Genomic DNA, 21,306 nt, shown 5'->3' with positions numbered 1-21,306 from the left:
CCAAGTAATCATTAGATGTATGTTAATGGAACACGATCACACCATAACTGATCAGTTTATCTATGGCGTATCCTGATCATGATTCAGTATCAATTATTGTATGATGCTGTGTTCTTCTGTATGTTTGGCAGATTTTATATGACCATCCCTGTTCTAATCTTTTTTTTCCAGAAGAAAATCCTTCATCTTTCGATTCCTACTGCCTAAAAAACTTTGAAGATGCCAAAGAATTTTTGGGTGGGCAGTTATTCAAAGTGGATAAGTACATTGGTGCTTTCCGGAACTCATTTACAGAGCTTGAAATGAAAAGTCTCCGGCATCATATAGTTAGTAACATTTTTAATTTGTCATTTATTTGATAACATGGGCCTAAGCTGATTTGCAATTGCACTGTAACAGTTGAGCAATGAATCAGTTGCATTTCTGGTGCACAGTTTTAACTCTTTCAAATTATTTGTATTAATTTCAATACAATTGCCATCCAGCTTCCAAATAGTACATTATCCAAAATAATATTCCTGTTATCAATATCTCATCTCGTGCTCCTTTAGTAATGCCTCAAATTCTTTACAGACGTCCAATTTGAGCAAATCGTTGCATAGAAACATAGAAAATAGGTGCAGGAGTAGGCCATTCGGCCCTTCGAGCCTGCACCGCCATTCAATATGATCATGGCTGATCATCCAACTCGGTATCCTGTACCTGCCTTCTTTCCATACCCCCTGATCCCTTTATCCACAAGGGCCACATCTAACTCCCTCTTAAATATAGCCAATGAACTGGCCTCAACTACCTTCTGTGGCAGAGAGTTCCAGAGAATCACCACTCTCTGTGTGAAAAATGTTTTTCTCTAACAATGCATGCATGAGTACAGTGAGATACAGTGGAAAATCACACTTGCAGCAGCATCACAGGCATATGAACTCAGACACAAAAATGAAATGTACATAAATCATACACAACATTCTAAAAGAGAATCAGGAAATTGGTGGAAAACAAAACTAGTGGACGGTGGTGCCAGAGGTGAATGGTATTGTTCCATTATAGAGGTAGAATCCTAGCTTGCAGGTTGATTCCAGGACTTGATGGTTGTTGGCACATACCTCAACATGATGATATGGGATTTCAAGCTTCTGTATCTCCTATCTGATGGCAGTGAGATGTGGGCATGGCCTGGATGGTGGGAATCCTCGATGATGAATGCTGCGATCCTAGGAAGTGCCTTTTGTAGATGCTGTCGATGGAGGTGAACACTGTGCTTGTGATGGACGGGCTGGGTCCACCACTCTCTGCAGCCTCTTGTATTCCTTGGAATTGCCTTACCAAACCATGATGCTACCAGTCAGGATACTTTCCACAGTATATCTGTTAAAGTTTGTTAGAATATTCAGACATTCAGAAAAGTAATAGGAATTTTATATTAAATATTAGTTAAAAGGCTCTGTTTATGTCCGCTCATTGTTCAAAGATTCTTTCAAGGAAACTAAAACTGTGCTATCAAACCTTGTGCCTCAGCTGCTACTGTGTATTAGTAGGCCTATCCTCTCTGAGACTTGACAATTGTAATTGAGAGCAGATTTCTAAGTTGTGGCTTAATGCCATGTTTTTATGTCTCTACAATTATAATCTAATTTAGGGGTTCAGATGACTTGGATCATGGAAGTAAAGTTTTATTGAAGCATGTCATTCAAATCTTAGATTAGATTACACCCTTCAATTACTTCATTCTGTTATTACTTATAATTTAATCTCATTATATTCTTTGGCATGTGTTTCATCCTGTGGCTGGAAGCAATGAGTTAAATCTAAAGTTATCCCTCTTTTTAAAAAAATGCATGTGACTATGTGGCTACAATATCTCCAGCAGTGATACAAGGATAGGTTTCAAAATGTCCAGTCTGCTCCACACTGGAACAAATAAACTTGTGCAAGACCATGGCGGGTTAAGCAGCATCCTTGGAGACAAATGCGTTGACGTTTCTGTCCAGTTGGACAGTCTCTGTCCAAAACGGCGACTATCCCTTTAGTTTCACACATGCAGCATCTTGTAGTTTATTGATCTAGATTTCAAAATGATTGATTGTGTTTGAAGTGCTTTTCTTAAGAAAAAATAAGTGGGGTTTTGGTGTTAATCATTTGAAAAGGATCACGTCTGGAAATAGATATTTAGATAGCCCTGATTTTAATGTGGATGTTGTTGTAATTAATCTGTAATTCATTGCAAGTATATTCTTAACTCAAAGTATTTGATCAGCCTTTCCAAGTTCCTGGTCTATATTGGCCACATGCATTGCAAAACCTGCATCTTGCAGTTTTATCATTATTGCAGAAATCAATTAAGTTTTTACAAGGGTTAAAGGCAGTGACAAGTTCTCCATTCATTTTTGAAATGGGATGAGACTTGTTGAGTAACATTAACATAAAAACATTATAATGCCTCTGCTGCAAGTTGAAAGAAATGTTGAATGGTACAGGCCCAGAAGTAAAGTGCATCTGAACTAAATACCATTTGGATGTCGAGGACAAAACTGAACATCCTACATCTGTTAAATCCCCCCAGCATTGTTGCAAGATACCCAACGTGAAGCCCAGTTAGTCGTAGTGGTGTGTGAATTGGACTGTAAATTTAACTTAAAAGCTCATGGAAATGAATTTTATTTTTAAATAAAACAGGATGAAGTAAATGCACTCTATACAAAATGCCTTCAGAATCTTCTGAGAGACTCAAGATTGGTGAGTTATTAGTCAGTTTTCTTGCAGTCTTAGTATTGAATTGCAATGGTTAAAGTGAGTATGTATGTGGTTTAAACTGCTCATCAGTAACTTTTTCTTTCCCTCTTTGGTGGAAATAGAAAATCTTGATAAAGCAGGAGGTGCAAATGGCCTTGCTGAAACAAGCCGTTGAGGTATGTAAATATTCATAAACTCACTTTGAGATCCAATTTTCACATTTGTTGATCGCCCAATCGTGAGATTATAATTAATCCTGCATTACTTTCATCATTACTTCTGCAGATGTATGTACTACATGGTATCCATGATCAGATTTTTAAGAGTGTGGGAACTATCGAGGCCGGTCCGGTATAACCTATTTCTTTTTTTCAACATTCTTGCATTTTATATGTAGAATTATGTGTTAAACATGTTGTGATCTTAATGAATCCAATTTTAAAACCTAGACTTTTATATTATTGTTATAACTTTTATGTGGCCAATCTGCATTGAATGCATAAATTTTGACTAGCAAAGTGAACATGTCCAGTAACTGTACTTTAGTGTTATGCATGGTATTAATCTTGACTGATTTAAATTGTCTGCTTGTTTGAAGGATGCTGCTTTTAATAAAACTACCCGAAGTTTACAAGACCTTCAACTGAAAGATTTAGGAATCAAGTCACAATTCAGGTGAGTTTTTTGTTTTATAAATGTATATCCTGAGTGTTCCAACACTTAATATCTCTGTCGTCTGTGCCTACTATAAAGTATGACAGCAATGGGTTTTTTCTCTATGGAATTAGCCTTATTTTAAAACTTTTTTTACTGTTATTATAATGATAATGCTCAGGATAATATTTAACTGCTGTTGAAAAAATGACATGCAACTATTATTAGATTCAGTTCCAGGCAGCAAATCACACTTGTATTAACATGGTTAATTATCTTTTAATACAGTGTGATTTACAGCTTGGAACCGAATCTAATAATAGTTGCGTGTCATGTTCTCAACAACAGTTAAATGTTATCCTGGGCGTTATCATCTTCTGTTACTCTCCGAGCTACCACAGGAGATGCAAACGTATCCCTTCACTTCTCTTCCCATCATCCGGGACTCACAGTCCCTCCAGGTGAAGCTTTGATTCACTTCGCTGCTTCCAAACCACTTTCATTGATCTCAATGTGTTCTCCTCATTATGGCAGGGAGCTTTTGCATTTTTCAGCTTGAAATTGTGCAATCTGGTGCATACAGTAGCGAGCCTTTTAACTTGCACTTGAATGCAACATTTATGCTTTAAATGACTAAGGTTAGGCTAAATTACATTCCTAATTACATTCTACAATAGAGTCGGGCTCTGATCAACAGGTGCAGCACATGAATGACCATATTTATGTATGGAAATCAGATTATATTCATGCTGTTATGCATATATATATATATATAGAGAAAACACAGAAACAAAGCAAAAGTCGGACTTCTATCACTGTCTGCACAAATAAATTAATCAACCTTACCCTTTGAATATAGAAACAAGACAAAAATAATGCCACATATTCAATCATATATGGTTCAATGAAATTAAGATCTATATGTAAAAATATATATGGAAACAGGCCCTTCAGCCCACCAAGTCCTCACCGACCAGCAATCTATCATACACCAATTCCATCCATCAAGCCAGGGACAATTTACAGAAGCCAATTAACCTGCACTTCTTTCGGATATGGGAGAAACCGGAATATCCAGAGAAAACCCATGTGGTAATAAGGCAGCAACTGCACCACTGTGCCACGCCATTAAATTATTTTTTCTGTAATATATTTATTATGGTGTCACGTCAATAAAGATGAACACATGATTCTGATTTCTGCCCTTAGTTGGATAACACACATGTCCAATCATTGTGTTTTATGGCTGGTTGTCAACCTCTTCAGGCTGAAGGTCTCGACCCGAAACATCACCCATTCTTTCTCTCCAGAGATGCTGCCTGTCCTGCTGAGTTTTTCTAGTTTTTAGTGTCTATCTTCAGTTCATACCAGCTTCTGCAATTCCTTCCTACACTATTTGTTAAGCAAAGCAGGTCCTTTTTTAATAATATTATTCACCTCAACTAAGTTTTTTCTTCACCTCCATTGCTGCAGAGAATACAATACCAGTTATCAAATCTTTCTTCAAAATGAAAAAAAAATTCCAGCCCTGCCTGCCAACATCTTTATAAATTGCCCCTGGATCCTCTCCAGAGCAATTGCACCCTTTCTACAATGTGTCATAGTCTTACAGCATGGAAATAGGCCCTTCATCCCAACTTGTTCATGCAGATCAAGATGCCCCATCTAAACCTGTCCCAATTATCCACATTTGGCCCATATCCCTTTAAACCGTGTGTGTGCCAGTGTGTGTATGAGAGTGTGTCAGTGAAGTGGCGACAACATCCAGAGTGTGCGGAGACTTGGCGATGCCCGGGGAGCGTTTCCCTTCCCGCTCCCCCCTCTCGGGAATGCGGGCCGGCCCAGGTGCTCCTTGTCCAGCTGGGGTCCGGGGGAGGTGAGGGTCAGTGACCCGGGGGTCAGGCATCAGAACGGAGCCTTAGCCCGAGATTCAACCCCGCAGCTCCGGAGGCGGCACCGACGCCCCCACTCACCTGGTCCGCTCCTGCCGGGGTTAAAACTCCATGGGGTGTGGACAGAGCGGCCAACGGACATAGAGCCACCAGAGGTGAGGGTGGGAGGTGTGTGCCGTGCCTCAGGGGGGAAGGTGGAGGGGGGTTGGTGCTGGGACCACTGCCGTGTCTCACCTATCACACCATCTGCATGGGAGAAACTAAACTACTTTTTTCCCCAAAATCATCCGGCGGGCCGGTAGTTTGATAGACCTGCTTTAAACCAAAGCCTTCTAGTGCTTGAATCACATATCCCGGGGAAAAGACTATGCAATCACCTTATTCCCCTCATGGTTTTTACTCACCTCTAAAAAAATTTTTGCTTATTTTGAACTTCCAGCACCTTTGATTTTTGAGCGTCAGAAATTTTGTGATCAGCGTGGGAGCGTGAGAATTTTGTGAAATGTGTGAGAAATTGTTGATGATAAGTTTATAAGATATAACATCTTAACAAAAATAGAATATCTCAGCTCTGTGGGTATGTTGTGAATGCCAACCAAAATTGAAGTCTTAATATGATTTTTAATAGCAATGTTTTGTTATTGGCAGCAATATAATTTTGATTCATTTAAATGTTGGAACAGAATGATGTAAATACAGAATGTGTGCTGAGACTGTTCATTTGATATTTTAGTATAAATATACCTCGTGCCAAGAGGGAGTTGAGTCAGCTGAATCAGTGCACCAGTCCGCAGCACAAACTGATCTGTTTACGGAATGTGATACATGTGGTTATGCAGTCCCCCAGTCACAGAGGTCAGTCCATCTACAGTGGTTGGTAAACAAGTGGTATTCATGCTTTGCATTAATTTTGTTCTCTATATTAGAATAATTTACTGCAACTCAAAATCTATAAAATTACTTTGAAATGTAAGTGAGTGTGAGGGTGACCTTGGATTATGTGCAAAGATGGGTAAGAATTGCTGCAAATTGCTGTTCTCAACTTATGGACCTTTTTGCCCTCAGCTGAAGTTTGTGTGTAGGCTCTAACATTGGATTACTCACAGAATTTAGTCCTAGAGTACCGATTTGCTGCAATTGCCAACATGTAGGGCAGTCATGGTGGCGCGGGTTAGATCACGACAACAGGTGATGTCTATATGGAGTTTGTACGTTCTCCCCGTGATATGCGTGGGTTTTCTCCGAGATCTTCGGTTTCCTCCCACACTCCAAAGATGTACATGTTTGTAGGTTAATTAGCTTGGTAAATGTAAAAATTGTCCCTAGTGGGTGTAGGATAATGTTAATGTGCGAGGATCGCTGGTCGGCGTGGACCCGGTGGGCCGAAGGGCCTGTTTCCGTGCTGTATCTCTAAACTAAACTATACTTATTCAAGGAATCTACTCAAATTATTTCAGTGGAGAGGGGCAACATACATTATTAGAAAAAAATACTGATTTTTAATTTTTTACGACATGGGAATTATTGTCAAGGCCAACATTCACTGCTCTTCATTACTTAGCATGGTAATGGTGAGCTCTTTGAATTCTTTGTTGAAGATATTACAATGTTGTTGTTGAGAAGGGAGTGCCAGGATTTGGACATAGCAACAATGGGGGGGGGGGGGGGGGGAAAGCCTATGACCTGGAGAAAAGCCTGCAAGATGTGATGTTCCTATCCTGGGAGAGATTGCGGGGCTGGTAGTTGCAGCTGCCTCGGGAAGTCCAGAACAAGGGGTCACAGTTTAAGGATAAGGGGGAAGTCATTTAGAACCGAGATGAGAAGAATTTTTTTCAAACACAGAGTGATGAATCTGTGGAATTCTCTGCCTCGGAAAGTAGTTGAGGCCAGTTCATTGGCTATATTTAAGAGGGAGTTAGATGTGGCCCTTGTGGCTAAAGGGATCAGGGGGTATGGAGAGAAGGCAGGTACAGGATACTGAGTTGGAGGATCAGCCATGATCATATTGAATGGCGGTGCAGGCTCGAAGGACCGAATGGCCTACTCCTGCATCTACTGTCTATGTTTCTATGAGTGACTGTGTTGCACAGAGCAGCTATGGTGCTCCAATGGTGGATGGAAGGAAGATTTATGATATTGGATGGGATACCAATCAGATAGGTTGTTTTGATCTGGATGGTAATGAGTTGTGGAGTACACACCCAGCCAGTTGTTCAGCCATCACATTGGTGACGTATATCTTGCTGCTTGCAAATGGTGGAAAGGATGAATTACTCCGCACAGCCTCTGCCCTTTCAGCCACATTGTGAATATGCCGGTGCAGCTGAGTTTCTGCCAATGATGACCCCTTGTAGGTTGATGGGGGAATTATCAATAGTATTGTTGTTCAATATCAAGGGGAGCTATCTGGAGATGGTTTCTGTTATTTCCCTGCTATGGATGTAACAACCCAGATATTGTGTGTTGGCTTCACAGCGCTTGCATGCACTGAGGAGTTAGTGAGAAATAGATTTAAACATTCCCCACTTTGGAAGTAATATTTGCACTGGACGGAGAAGTTTGTATGTGTTGTTTCAGAATTAATACGCTACATGGTTAATGTTTATTCACTAAAACTCTAATAGCCAAAAAGTCTGACTTCCAAGACTGCACAAATATTCAACATAAGGAAAACAATATTTGTCTGTGCTAATTAGATAGTTGGTGTTATCACTGAGATATTTAGATCAAACTAATACAGATTTTTATTTTGTGTGACATTGTTAAGCAAAGTAACACATTGCAGACACATGATCCTTGAGATGAGTGTGAGTTTTGGAATGGGAAGTTAAGGACCAGTTCAAGGTTTTGAGGAAACTCTGGTATCACTTGTGACGTTATTTATTTGGGTATTTGCACAGTAAATGAATCCTGCAATGCGCATGTGCTATTACACTGGATACTAAATACAGACCCAGAAATCCCTATGGATCTGCTGCCTATTTGCAGTATACTTAACACGGGTAATTGTAAAATCTTTTGTTAAATTTGTTTTCTATTTTCAGTTAATAAACATTTTATGTCTGCTGATGACCTGCTCCCCGTGCTGCTTTATTTACTTGTCAAAACAGAAATCCCTAACTGGTAAGTTTATGAATATTCAAACTAAAATTTGATCTGGTGAAGTTAGCTACATAAAACTTCACAGATTGCTTCCATTCTTGTACTTAAATTCTCAATGTGTTTTCTGGAAAATTGTACTCTTGCTTCACCATGATATGACTTTTTCCATCCCTAAACCATGATACTCTTTCATATTTGTCTTGCCAGCACATAATTAATTAACTCTGAATGCCATGTAATGTGCTGCCACCATTATCTATTTTATCTTTTTATCCATTTTATCTTTTTATCCATTTTATCTTTTTATCCATTTTATCCTTCTGTTATTTTGTGTTGCACGGGGAGGCAGATGCAACGAAATTTCGTTCAGAATTGCATTTATTGATGTATTTTCTGAATGACAATAAAGTTTTGATTGATTGAATTGCCGCATTCCTGTGATTTCCCAGCCAAAATGAAATAGTTAATAAGCATTGTTAACAAAAATTAACAAACATTTTACATAAGCACACTTTCCTAAGAACAACATTGTGAACCTACGCTGTAGCAATAATGTCCTTTCCGGGAATTAACCTGGTGCCATCCCGGGAATTTGGCGACCAAAACTGCACACAATACTCCAGGTGTGGTCTCACTAAGGCCCTGTACAACTGCAGAAGGACCTCTTTGGTCCTATATTCAACCCCTCTTGTTATGAAGGTCAACATGCCATTGGCTTTCTTCACTGCCTGCTGTACCTGCATGCTTACTTTCAGTGAGTGATAAACAAGGACTCCCAGATCCCATTGTACTTCCCCTTTTCCCAACTTGATACCAGTCAGATAATAATCTGCTGCCTTGTTTTTGTCACCAAAGCGGATAACCTCACATTTATCCACATTAAACTGCATCTGCCACGCATCTGCCCACTCCCCCAACCTGTCCAAGTCGCCCTGCATTCTCATAGCATCCTCCTCACAGTTCACACTGCCACCCAGCTTTGTGTCATCTGCAAATTTGCTGCTGTTATTTTGAATCCCATCATCTAAATCATTGATGTACATTGTAAATAGCTGCACATGAAACAGTGGTCCACCCAGCACTGAGCCTTGCGATACTCTACTAGTCACAGCCTGCCATTCTGAAAAGGACCCGTTAATTCCTACTCTTGTTTCCTGTCTGCCAACCAATTTTCTATACATGCCAGCCTACCCCCAATGCCATGTGCTCTAATTTTACTCACTAATCTCCTATGTGGGTCCTTATCAAATGCTTTCTGAAAGTCTAGGTACACTACATCCACTGGCTCTCCAATGATCACCAATGCATCAATGATTTCTAGAGCCACTTCCTTAAGTACCCTGGGATGCAGACCATCAGGCCCTGGGGATTTATCAGCCTTCAGTTCCTGCCTATTGTGGATTTCCTTCAACTCCTCTGCCATCCTAGGTCCTTTGGCCACTAGTACATCGGGGAGATAAACCTGTTCAATAAACCAATATACTAGAGCCACCAAACTATGTTGGAATTTATTTTGTCAATGAAATCAAAACATGTGCACCCATTTGTAAATGCAACTGAAAATACTTAAATATGTGGAGAAAATAAATGTTTCACTTGAAGCATGTGGTCCTTGTTCATCAGTCTTTAAAAGTAAGCATGCAGGTACAGCAGGCAGTGAAGAAAGCAAATGGCACGAGGAATCGAATATAGGAGAAAAGAGGTCCTTCTGCAGTTGTACAGAGCCCTAGTGAGAGCACACCTGAAGTATTGTGTGCAGTTTTGGTCCCCTAATTTGAGATAGGACATTCTTGCTATTGAGGGAGAGCAGCGTAGGTTTACAAGGTTAATTTCCGGGATGGCGGGACTGCCATATGCTGAGAGAATGGAGCAGCTGGGCTTGTACACTCTGGAGTTTAGAAGGATGCGAGGGTACCCCACTGAAACATATAAGATTATTAAGGGTTTGGACACGCAAGAGGCAGGAAACATGTTTCCCATGTTGGGGGAGTCCAGAACAAGGGGCCACAGTTTAGGAATTAGGAGCAAGTCATTTAGAATGGAGACGAGGAAACACTTTTTCACACAGAAAGTTGTCAGTCTGTGGAATTCTCTGCGTCAGAGGGCGGTGGAGGCCGGTTCTCTGGATACTTTCAAGAGAGAGCTAGATAGGGCTCTTAAAAATAGTGGAGTCAGGGGATATGGGGAGAAGGCAGGAACAGGGTACTGATTGGGGATGATCAGACGTGATCACATTGAATGGCGGTGCTGGCTCGAAGGGCCGAACGGCCTACTCCTGCACCTATTGTCTATTGTTAATGAGGAGGTGGTAGAAAAATGTATTGCTGAAATGTTTATCAACTTTTTCTTGTTGCAGGATGGCTAACCTCAGTTACATCAAGAATTTCCGATTTTGCAGCCCAGTTAAGGACGAGCTGGGATACTGTTTAACTTCGTTTGAAGCTGCAGTGGAGTATATTCATCAGGGCAACCTGAGTCTTGGTCAGCCTGTAAGAACACTTACATTATTGAGAGACTTATTCATCTTTGCGGCTTTCAGTTTTGTGTGTGAATGTTAACACGAAATTGGAGCTACGTAAGAGAGTGATTGAGAACCTCAAATCAAGTCCACTTGAACAATTGGTAATCTCAGTTTAAATCTAGGATGTCATGCAGTTTTGAAAGGAAGCAGTAACTTGTAGTCTTAAATGATTAAATTAACAAATCCCTGTACACAGAAATTATTTGTGGATAAGTGCAGTCATTAAGAATGAAGGCAAATAGACGATAGTTACAGAGCAGGCACACAAAAAAGCTGGAGAAACTCAGCGGGTGCAGCAGCATCTATGGAGCGAAGGAAATAGGCAACGTTTCAGGCCGAAACCCTTCAGTTACAGAGACTGGGATAGTGGTATGAGATGGTGGCGGGAAGTGGCACTAATTGAGTGTCTGTAGTGGGAATTCTAAAACCCCAGCTGAAATGTGCTAAGAAGAATATATTTTTTTAAATCCAAATAATTGTATGCTTTAGATCAAAGTTGTTGATTTTGATATTCAAAGTTTACTGGGTTCAATTAAGTGATGAAAGATTAAAACAACAGTTTTGTTTTTCACGGTTGATTCAATAACCCTGTAGTCCTCTCTCCCCCTTTCAGTGAATAAGCTGGATAACTATTTTTGCAAGTCATACTGTGATAATCTGTTCAAAAGAGACCTTGTTGATTTCATTTTTTGAATACTCTAGGGAAGTATTTTTAGCACCATTTCATCTCTCATTTCCACCCAGCACCCTTCAGGCAAATCAAGTTGGGCAAATCCAAAATGAACGGTATATTCCAGAAGTGGGGACCTTGGCATGTGGTCTTGTGGAAGGGGGACAGGGCAAAGGGCAGAGGGCAACGGGCTTCACTGTCAGACCACTGCGTCTAATGGTATAGCAGTGACATGCTGAAGAGTAGGTCAAGTTGCATCTGCCCTCGGCTCTACCCAAAGGTGGGCAGGCACGGGAATGATGGGGCATTTAATTTCAATGGGTTTGCCAACCTGGAGAAATTTACGAATAAGTTTGCTTATTTTAATTTTCCTTTATGACAAGAGATGGCCATTAAGCCAGGGAAACTACACGAGCACTTGTTGGAAAAAAAACCCAACATTCCCCCCCCCATCAGTTCTATTGATATTCAACCTACAGATCTTTCAATAAAAGATGCATCATGCAGGATTTATTCTTGTAAAGGTTCTTGGGATATGAAGGGCGTAAGTACAGACATGCTGCAGTGTCACATTTGGAAAAGTCCTACATGATGATTGTTTGTAGGTGGCATAAATAAACAGTATTTTTAAAATTATATTTACTTTTCTTTATCATTCTGGCACTTTAGAATTGATCTAGTGTTTGGGACAACAACCCATTATTTCTTTATTTGCCACTGTACTGCATAATTTGAGATTTGTAATAGAAAAAAAGTCACACGTGGTTAAAGTGCACGTTGTCAGATTTTAATAAAGGCCATTTTTATACATTTTTGTTTCACCATGTAGAAATTAAGCATACATGAGCAATTACAGACACCTGTGAAGCCATGTGTCCCAAACATTATGGTGCCCTGAAATGGGGGGGGGGGGGGGGGGGGGAGATTATAAACACTGCTGGAATTTCTACATGGTGAAACCAAAATGTATAAAAATGGCCTTTATTAAAATCTGACAATGTGCACTTTAACCACATGTGATTTTTTTTTTCTATTATAAATCTCAAATTGTGGAGTACAGAGGCCAATAAATAAATGATGGGTCTTTGTCCCAAAACATTACAGAGGGCACTGTATTATACAGTGGAAATGATCAGATTATATTGGTAATAATAATGCTGCATTGTTATAAAATAAACTTTTCCAAAATGTTTGTTATTTCCAGGGATCAGGTGAACTAAATGATAAAGCATTTTTCAGAGAAAGAATGAACTTGCTGTACCAGCCACCATCAGCTCCAATAGATATTTTATTTGAGGTGAATATGACATCCATCTATATCTATCTTCTATATATTACTCATAGTCTCGTCTTGCTTCTATCTATCTCTCTATGCATATGTGATCTGGGACCTACGCCAAAATGGTACACAGTAACGCAAACATCTTTGCACCACCTTACTCACCTTTGTCCCGTGGTTGCCACCCAGCTTTGTGTCATCTGCAAATATGCTAATGTTACTTGTAATCCCTTCATCTAAATCATTAATATATATTGTAAATAGCTGCGGTCCCAGCACCGAGCATTGCGGTACCCCACTAGTCACTGCCTGCCATTCTGAAAGGGACCCGTTAATCTCATCTCTTTGTTTCCTGTCTGCCAACCAATTTTCTATCCATGTCAGCACTCTACCCCCAATATCATGTGCCCTAATTTTGTCCACTAACCTCCTATGTGGGACCTTATCAAATGCTTTCTGAAAGTCCTGCTATACTACATCCACTGTCTCTCCCATGTAAATTTTCTTAGTTACATCCTCAAAAAATTCCAGAAGATTAGTCAAGCATGATTTCCCCTTTGTAAATCCATGCTGACTCGGACCGATCCTGTTACTGCTATCTACATTGATGTGATATTTCACAAGTTATTCATAATTTTTAAGTTTAAAAAATTCAGGCTTAACAGCTAAATCTCTGCTGGCCCAGCTTGGAACAAAGTTGTAATCGTGGAAAACTCAGCCCTTCCAGCTCAATATGAGGGGGAGGGGGAGGAGGCAATTGCATTATTTTTTTAAAGTCCTCGAAGCAAGAGGAGGGGGAGGCATTGCTGGGGGATATGCCCTTGCACAATTGGGGGCTATGAGTGAGTGGTGGAATATTGCGTAGGGGAACGGGTTGCGTTTGGGGACCAGGCCTCCCATGTGATAGGGACCCAGTTGGTCCAGTTTATTATAAAAATCAATTCTGGTTATTAATGAAAAAGGTTTGAAATGTACTTTAAAAACCTATATATATATATGCTGTTGAATCAGCATGTAGGTCATTAATTAACCTTCATGAACATGACGGGAATGTTCTGAACTTCGACAAACAACAAATTAATGTTTTTAACATTCATTTTGGTGAAATGTTTGCAGTACAAAACTAGGACATTTGTAATGTTAATGAGAAAATAATATACATCCTCCATGCCGAAGTGTCCACCTGAGGTTGTGCTTATTTCCTGCAGCACATTGCAGCTGGTAACCAGGCAGAGGTTGAAGCATTGTTGAGTGAAGGAGAAACGTACGAGGACTGTGTTCAAAAGATGTGCCATCCTCTCTGCTTTTGTGACAGCTGTGAAAAGCTTGTGTCAGGGTAAGTTGGTCATCAAATAACCATCTAGCAGTTATGTGTCTAATTGAAAGAATACCAGTCCATGTTATGTTTTATTACACTGGGCTAAGTATAGTATTTAGACATATGAACTTAAAAATGGTTGCTAATCATTTTAGTTTCCAAAGTGCAAATCCCCCCAAAATGAATGTAAACCTTGAGTAGATTGCCCCAGCAGTCATTTCCTGGTGGAAATGCATCGAATGTCACGAAATGATTCAGATTGGTGCTCAGACAAACTTTGAGATGACCATCACTAATTGTGCAATGCCATTTCTGTAATGTATTCATACATATTCATGTATATGTTAATGAGTTGGTGTTGTATACAAGCAGGGAATGTTGGGTAATAAAGCTCTCTCTCTCGTGATCCAGGCAACCTGCGTGTAAGTTGTTATTCATTCTGCCGTCCGGAATATAACAATTTCCTACTTTACCAAGAAATTGGCTTTGCAAGAATAATTTGCAACATTTACAGATAAATCGCAACGGAACACAGCAGATTGTAGGAAAGATACTGGAGAGGATTTTGAGGGATAACAGGTAGATGAATTTGGAAAGAGGTTTCTGTGCCGGTCATTTTTTAGCTTATCGTTCCGAGTCTAACCCACTGGAACTGTTTCAAATATCTTTTTGACCAATATCAATTTTTATTGTGGAGTTCGAAATGGACGTTGACATAAACTTCATGACAGTTTCTGGCAACAGTGAGGGGAATCTCAGCTGTGGTCATTGTTGTTTTAACACATGACAATACCTTACTCAAAAATTAACATTAACCCCTCAATGATTGTGGCAATGATAAATCTAGCGTATATGGTAATTTCATGGACTTTGTAAGAATATTTGCTTTCATAGGATGCTTGATTACTTGTGATATTATATTGATCCTTTATTATCTTCCAGAGTGCATTAAAACAGAGCTAACTAAAGGAAACGGGCAAATTAGGTTAAATGATGTATGTATGAATAGAGTATTAAGACTCTAATTGAGATGCAGTAACAGATATTCAAGGTGACCTTTCAGAATACAGAATGGGTATATTCCAACAAGAAAGAAAAATGTACATTTGCCATCAGTGGTTAATTTAAAAAAAAGGTTGGTTAAAGTTAACAGACATTAAAAATAGCAGAGGCTGAATGCGAGATTAAAAAGGCAAGTAAAGATGGAGGCAAAACTAGCTAGAAACATTAAAAGCAGTACACGTTTTTATAGATTCTTAGAGTCAGCAAAGTGAATGTTGATTCTTTAGAAAGTTAACCTGAGGAATTAATAACGGGAAATATGGAAATGACGGATGCATTAAACTGGATACTTTGCGTCAATCTCCACTATAGAGGTTAACATCTTGAAGTAAGAATTGGAAGCAAGGTAGAATCTCTGAAAGATAGCCTTGAACAAGCACGGTGGTTGTTGGTGCAAGCAGATACAATAGGGGCATTTAAGAACATTTTATTCTATAGAATTGGGCTTCATTGGTATGTGTCAATTTACAAGAACTGAATCCCATCATTTGCGCAGGGACAATGCAAATCAGCGACTCTTTTCTGAATGTTGCTGCTGAGACATTTAGTTAATTGCCAGTGTTGACCCAGTGGTGTATTGTCCACTGTGTGTCAGAGAGGGTGAAAGGGGGGGATGGGTGAAGATGCAAGAGGTGTTCCTGCTTGTAGGCACCAATGATGGTCACATTAGAGAATGTCAAGAAAACACAATGTCTGGAAAGATGACAAGATACTAAAAGAATTATAATAAAGAATTGTCACAGGAATTAGAGAAGAGAAATAAGTGGTAGTGGAACAGAATAAAGGAAGGGAAAGAGATCTGTCTGAAAGGACCCCGAGCTTCAGTACTGGGTGGTTGTGATTGTTAATTGCTGATTCCAGAATCCATCACGTTTCCAATATCTATTTGAAATACTAAAGTTGAAACAGCCACTTCCTGCACTTCCAAGCACCAATCCTGCACCTTCAACTTCTCCTAGACAGCAACTTATGCACCAGAAAATTACAATTCTGACGTGACAAGAATGTTGTTACTCTTTATGGAAACTTCATCATGGTGACACATTTATTTTAATTTTTGTATATATGATTAAAAAAAAATCGTAATTTGAATTTTCTGGTCAAACAAAGGTTTTATTTTGTAGTAGGATGAATGACCCATCGATAGTCACTCCATCGTCCAGAGATGACCGGGGATATACGCCTTTACACGTGGCTGCTTTCTGCGGTATGTGTTTTTAATACTCTGATTTTTTAAATTATATTCAAACTGAGTTTTAAATGTAAGCATAACATTGTTTATTGAGCTGCATCCAGAGCACATTATTGACAATAGACAATAGGTGCAGGAGTAGGCCATTCGGCCCTTCGAGCCAATGTGATCATGGCTGATCATCCCCAATCAGTACCCCGTTCCTGCCTTCTCCCCATATGCCCCGACTCCACTTTCTTTAAGAGCTCTATCTAGCTCTCTCTTGAAAGTATTCAGAGTACCTGCCTCCACCGCCCTCTGAGGCAGAGAATTCCACAAACTCACAACTTTCTGTGTGAAAAAGTGTTTCCTCGTCTCCATTCTAAATGGCTTACTTCTTATTCTTAAACTGTGGCCCCTGGTTCTGGACTCCCCCAACATGTGGAAACATGTTTCCTTCGCTCCATAGATGGTGCTCTAGCATGTCCAAACCGTTAACAATCTTATATGTTTCAATGAGATCTCCTCACATCCTTCTAAACTCCAGAGTGTACAAGTCCAGCTGCTCCATTCTCTCAGCATATGACAGTCCCGCCATCCCGGGAATTAACCTCAGCAATAGTTTTGTTTAAAATGTTCTTCTAAATAATAAGCTAATATATTGTATCTTCAAGGTCAGCCAATGATGATTGATGTATTGGCATGTAAAGGAGGTGCAGTTAATGCTACAGACTATCATGGATCCACCCCACTTCACCTATCCTGTCAAAAAGGCTATCAAAATGTCACTGTAAGTAGATTCAACCGAGATTTTCAAGACTAAACTGTTATTCGTCTTTCCAGTGTAAGTAAATGCAATTATATTTCAAAGTGAAAGTTATTGGCCATGAAGACTTACAAAAAGTTGTATAATGCAGTGAATGTAAATGAAGAATAACTTCATGTCTACAAGTTTGTAGCTTGAGGCACCAGTACTGTAATACTGCCCACTCTCCCCACTCAGTTGTGGAAGTAAGATATTAACTCCAGGATTGTTTAGGCTAAATAACATTTCTTTGTAAAAATTAGATGCTGGGAAACTGAAAATATTCAGTAGGTCAAGCAGTATTTGTGAAGAGAGAATCCGAGTTAATGTTTCAGGTTGTTGACTATTTTATCAGGACATTGACAAAAGTAAAGATTTTATTTTAATAAATTAAGTACACAACAATTTTAAATTATTTTCTTTTCATATATAGTTACTACTTCTGGATTACAAGGCCAGCACTGTGGTACAAGATAATAATGGAAATACAGCACTTCATTTGGCTTGCATGCATGGTCATGAAGATGTGAGTTTTAATATGTTACTTGATTTATTGGTGCGGTTCCTTTATGTCTACAAAGCCCTTAACGGGCTTGCCCCCCACCTACATCAAAAGCCTGCTTACCCCCCCACACCACATCCAGGTCCCTCAGATCGGCTGACTTGAGGTTACTGAACATTTCGCGGTCTAGGCATAAGCTCTGGGGCGACCGCACCTTTGCGGTTGCAGCTTCTAAACTGGAACAGCATCCCTCTTCCCATCAGAACTTCCCCCTCCATCGACTCCTTTAAGTCGAGACTAAAAACTCATCTTTACTCTCAAGCCTTTCTTGACGTCCTCTGAGGGTGGGCTATATGTATGTATGTAATAAACCGATGAACTAATGTTGTATAACGTTAGTACTTCCACCAATGTAAAGCACTTTGGCCAACGAGAGTTGTTTTTTAAATGTGCTATAGAAATAAAAGTGACTTGACTTGACTTGATAAACACATAATTGTGGATGCATTGGTGATTATTTTTCAATGTTCTATAGATTCTGGATCAGTTCCAGTGGACTGGAGAGTATGTAACCCCACTTTTTAAGGAAGGAGGGAGAGAGGCAACAGGGAATTATAGACCAGTTCGCTTGACATTGGTAGTGGGGAAGATGTTTGAGTCGATTATTAAAGATGTAATAGCAGCACATTTGGAAAGCAGTGACAGGATCAGTTAAAGTCAGCATGGATTTATGAAGGGGAAATCCAGCTTGACTAATTTTCAGGAATTTCGTGAGGATGGAACAATTAGAATGGATAAGGGAGAGCCAGTGGATGTGGTGTATCGAATTTCAAAAAGCCTTGGACCAGGTCCCACACAAGAGATTAGTATGCAAAACTAAAGCACATGGTATTGGGGGTAGGGTATTGACGGATAAAGAACAAGTTGGCAGACAGGAAGCAAAGAGCAGGAATTAACTAGTCCATTTTAGAATGGCAAGTAGTGACTAGTGGGGTGCTTCAAGGCACAGTGCTGGGACCTCAGTTATTTACAATATGTATCAATGATTTAAACGAGGGAATTAAATGTGACATCTCTATGTTTGCGGCTGACACAAAGCTGGGTGGCAGTGTGAGCCGTGAGGAGGATGCTATGAGGCTGCAGGGTGACTTGGATAGGTTGGGTGAGTGGGCGGATGCATGGCAGATGCAGTATAATGTGGATAAATGTGACGTTATCCACTTTGGTGGCAAGTTCAAGGAGGCAGATTATTATCTGAATAGTGACAGATTGGGAAAAGGGGAGGTGCAACGAGACCTGGGTGTCCTTGTACATCAGACACTGAAAGTAAGCATGCAGGCACAGCAGGCAGTGAGGAAAGCAAATAGCATGTTGGCCATTGTGAGAGGATTTGAGTATAGGGGCAAGGAGGTCCTACTGCAGTTGTCCAGGGCCCTGGTGAGACCACACCTGGAGTATTATGTGCAGTTTTGGTCTCCTAATTTGAGGAAGGACATTATTGCTATTGAGGGAGTGCAGTGTAGTTTCACCAGGTTAATTTCCGGGATGGCGGGACTGACATGTTGATAGAACGGGGCGACTGGACTTGTACTCACTGGAATTTAGAAGGATGAAATTTGGAAAGCACTTAACAAATTGGGAATCAACAATCGACAGTTAACCAAAAGTTGTTTTATCAGCAACCTTGACCAAGTGAGAGATTTTAAGGCAGTTTTTAAAGGAGAAACGGTAAAGATAAGGCAGAGTAGTTGAGGACGTGTCTTCAGAACCATTTTCCTCAAACTGTAACCACCTCAAGATTTAAACATGAAGAGGACAAGGAAACACCTCCAACCTTTCACTTTCCTTCAGCAATGGACAATAGACAATAGGTGCAGGAGTAGGCCATTCGGCCCTTCGAGCCAGCACCGCCATTCAATGTGATCATGGCTGATCATCCACAATCAGTACCCCGTTCCTGCCTTCTCCCCATATCCGCTAATATATTCACTCCTTTTTAAATTTCAGTCATTACATCTCTGAAGTGTCCCCACCCCTCCTTTGTGTCATGCACCTATATCCTGCTTGTCATTGTGGCCTGCTTGGCTACACCCTGTTAAATGGTTTTTGGTCTGGTCTCCACTCTGACAACCACATCAGTAAAAACATCTGACATCACCAGTGATGCTTTCTGTAACTTTCCCCACACCTCTCTCAATTAGTGGGAGTTTTATATGGTTAGACTAATTTTATAATCTCCACTTTGAGGTACAAGGGGAACAAGGCAGTTTAAATTTAGCTGCGTTATGTAAACCACAATGTACTGTTTAAGAGAAGTAACTGCTAAATGATTATGTCCAAGACATCTGGAAAAAGATCAAAGTTTTACGCTTTTCCTCAAGGAGATCTGATCTTTTCTGAAGATAGACAAAAACACTGGAGAAACTCAGCGGATGAGGCAGCATCTATGGAGCGAAGGAATGGGTGACGTTTCGGGTCGAGACCCTTCTTCAGACTTTTTTCTTTTCTGAAGGTTATTAACCTTCTTCTCTGTCCACTCTTCCACCAATTCTAATGTCATCTGCAAACCGTGGCTAACCATGCCAGCAAGTCGCATCCAGGTTATTAATATAAATAAAAACAGCGGAGGCAGGATGGATCCTTGTGGCACATCACTTGTTCCATGCCTCCAGTCAGTAAAACAACCATCTGCCCCCAACCTGTCTCCTAACTCTTAAGCAGACAAAAGTGCTGGAGAAACTCAGCGGGTGCAGCAGCATCTATGGAGCGAAGGAAATAGGCTACGTTTTGGGATGAAACCCGTAGGAAATAGTAAAGGAAATAGGCAACGTTTCGTGCTGAAACCCGAAGGGTTTTGGCCCGAAACGTTGCCTATTTCCTTCGCTCCATAGATGCTGCTGCGCCCGCTGAGTTTCTCCAGCATTTTTGTCTACCTTCGATTTTCCAGCATCTGCAGTTCCTTCTTAAACTCCTAACTTTAAGTCCTTTTTTTAATCCATTTGGCTAGTTTTCCCCAGATCCCATGTGATCTAACTTTCCAGACCAGTCTACCATGCGGTACCTCATCAAAGGCCTTACATACACAAGGATATTGCTCAGTTTGCAACAATCTCCTTGGTAATATCTTCAAACAACATGCATCAGTACATCCAAAGTCAAACTTCGGTCCCTCCACCTTTACTTTCTCCAGTCTATGGAATTTTCAGGTGATCCATTGACCACTCTGTATATCGCCAGTGACTGTGATCAGAAGCAGGGATCCTGCTGATGAGAGTGAGCTTTTCATTTCTCCTTCCCACGCACGGGCTGCTGCAAATCTGACCATGCAGCACAGACCAGGGCTTTGCCATTTCCTGTCTTGTATGATGGTCTTCCACATAAACAGAGACCTGCTAATGCATGCATCATTAATCATGAGGTCACTGACCAGAGCTTCTGCATTAGGTGATGGGAGGTAAATAAATGTGACTGAAAAACATTTCTTGTTCCTCCTCTAAAGCATTTCGCCTGAAATGGAGAATATGTAGGCTTTACTCTTCTGAAATCTCTTAACAATTACATCTATACACAGTTCATTTTCAGAATGCCACAACTGGTAAA

General features: G+C 40.3%; 1 protein-coding gene and 1 long non-coding RNA gene across 3 annotated transcripts in view; one reads left to right on the top strand and one right to left on the bottom strand.

Moving 5' to 3' along the window:
- The window catches only part of ankrd27 (ankyrin repeat domain 27 (VPS9 domain)), a 54,474-nt gene that overhangs the window by 11,316 nt on the left and 21,852 nt on the right, over nucleotides 1-21,306 (top strand). For both annotated transcript variants that reach the window (XR_008724835.1, XM_055648351.1), the window contains exons 5-17: nucleotides 172-326; nucleotides 2,674-2,733; nucleotides 2,853-2,906; nucleotides 3,016-3,081; nucleotides 3,329-3,405; nucleotides 6,010-6,131; nucleotides 8,321-8,399; nucleotides 10,735-10,867; nucleotides 12,774-12,866; nucleotides 14,057-14,184; nucleotides 16,353-16,435; nucleotides 17,074-17,189; nucleotides 17,638-17,730. Coding sequence is in view for 1 of the 2 variants with exons in the window: in XM_055648351.1 (XP_055504326.1) it covers nucleotides 172-326; nucleotides 2,674-2,733; nucleotides 2,853-2,906; nucleotides 3,016-3,081; nucleotides 3,329-3,405; nucleotides 6,010-6,131; nucleotides 8,321-8,399; nucleotides 10,735-10,867; nucleotides 12,774-12,866; nucleotides 14,057-14,184; nucleotides 16,353-16,435; nucleotides 17,074-17,189; nucleotides 17,638-17,730 (1,259 nt within the window). In the remaining variant the exon portion in view is untranslated. The remainder of the gene's footprint in view (nucleotides 1-171; nucleotides 327-2,673; nucleotides 2,734-2,852; nucleotides 2,907-3,015; nucleotides 3,082-3,328; nucleotides 3,406-6,009; nucleotides 6,132-8,320; nucleotides 8,400-10,734; nucleotides 10,868-12,773; nucleotides 12,867-14,056; nucleotides 14,185-16,352; nucleotides 16,436-17,073; nucleotides 17,190-17,637; nucleotides 17,731-21,306) is intronic.
- LOC129704987 (uncharacterized) lies at nucleotides 323-21,257 on the bottom strand. Its single transcript, XR_008724836.1, has 2 exons — nucleotides 21,134-21,257; nucleotides 323-1,365 (listed from the first exon to the last, which is right to left on the bottom strand). It is a non-coding gene; the product is annotated as an uncharacterized LOC129704987 (long non-coding RNA).

The sequence above is a fragment of the Leucoraja erinacea genome, chromosome 17, assembly GCF_028641065.1.
Source record: "Leucoraja erinacea ecotype New England chromosome 17, Leri_hhj_1, whole genome shotgun sequence".
NCBI lineage: Eukaryota > Metazoa > Chordata > Chondrichthyes > Rajiformes > Rajidae > Leucoraja > Leucoraja erinaceus.
Note: the sequence above shows the minus strand (reverse complement) of the source record. Positions and strands in the feature narration are given on the sequence as shown.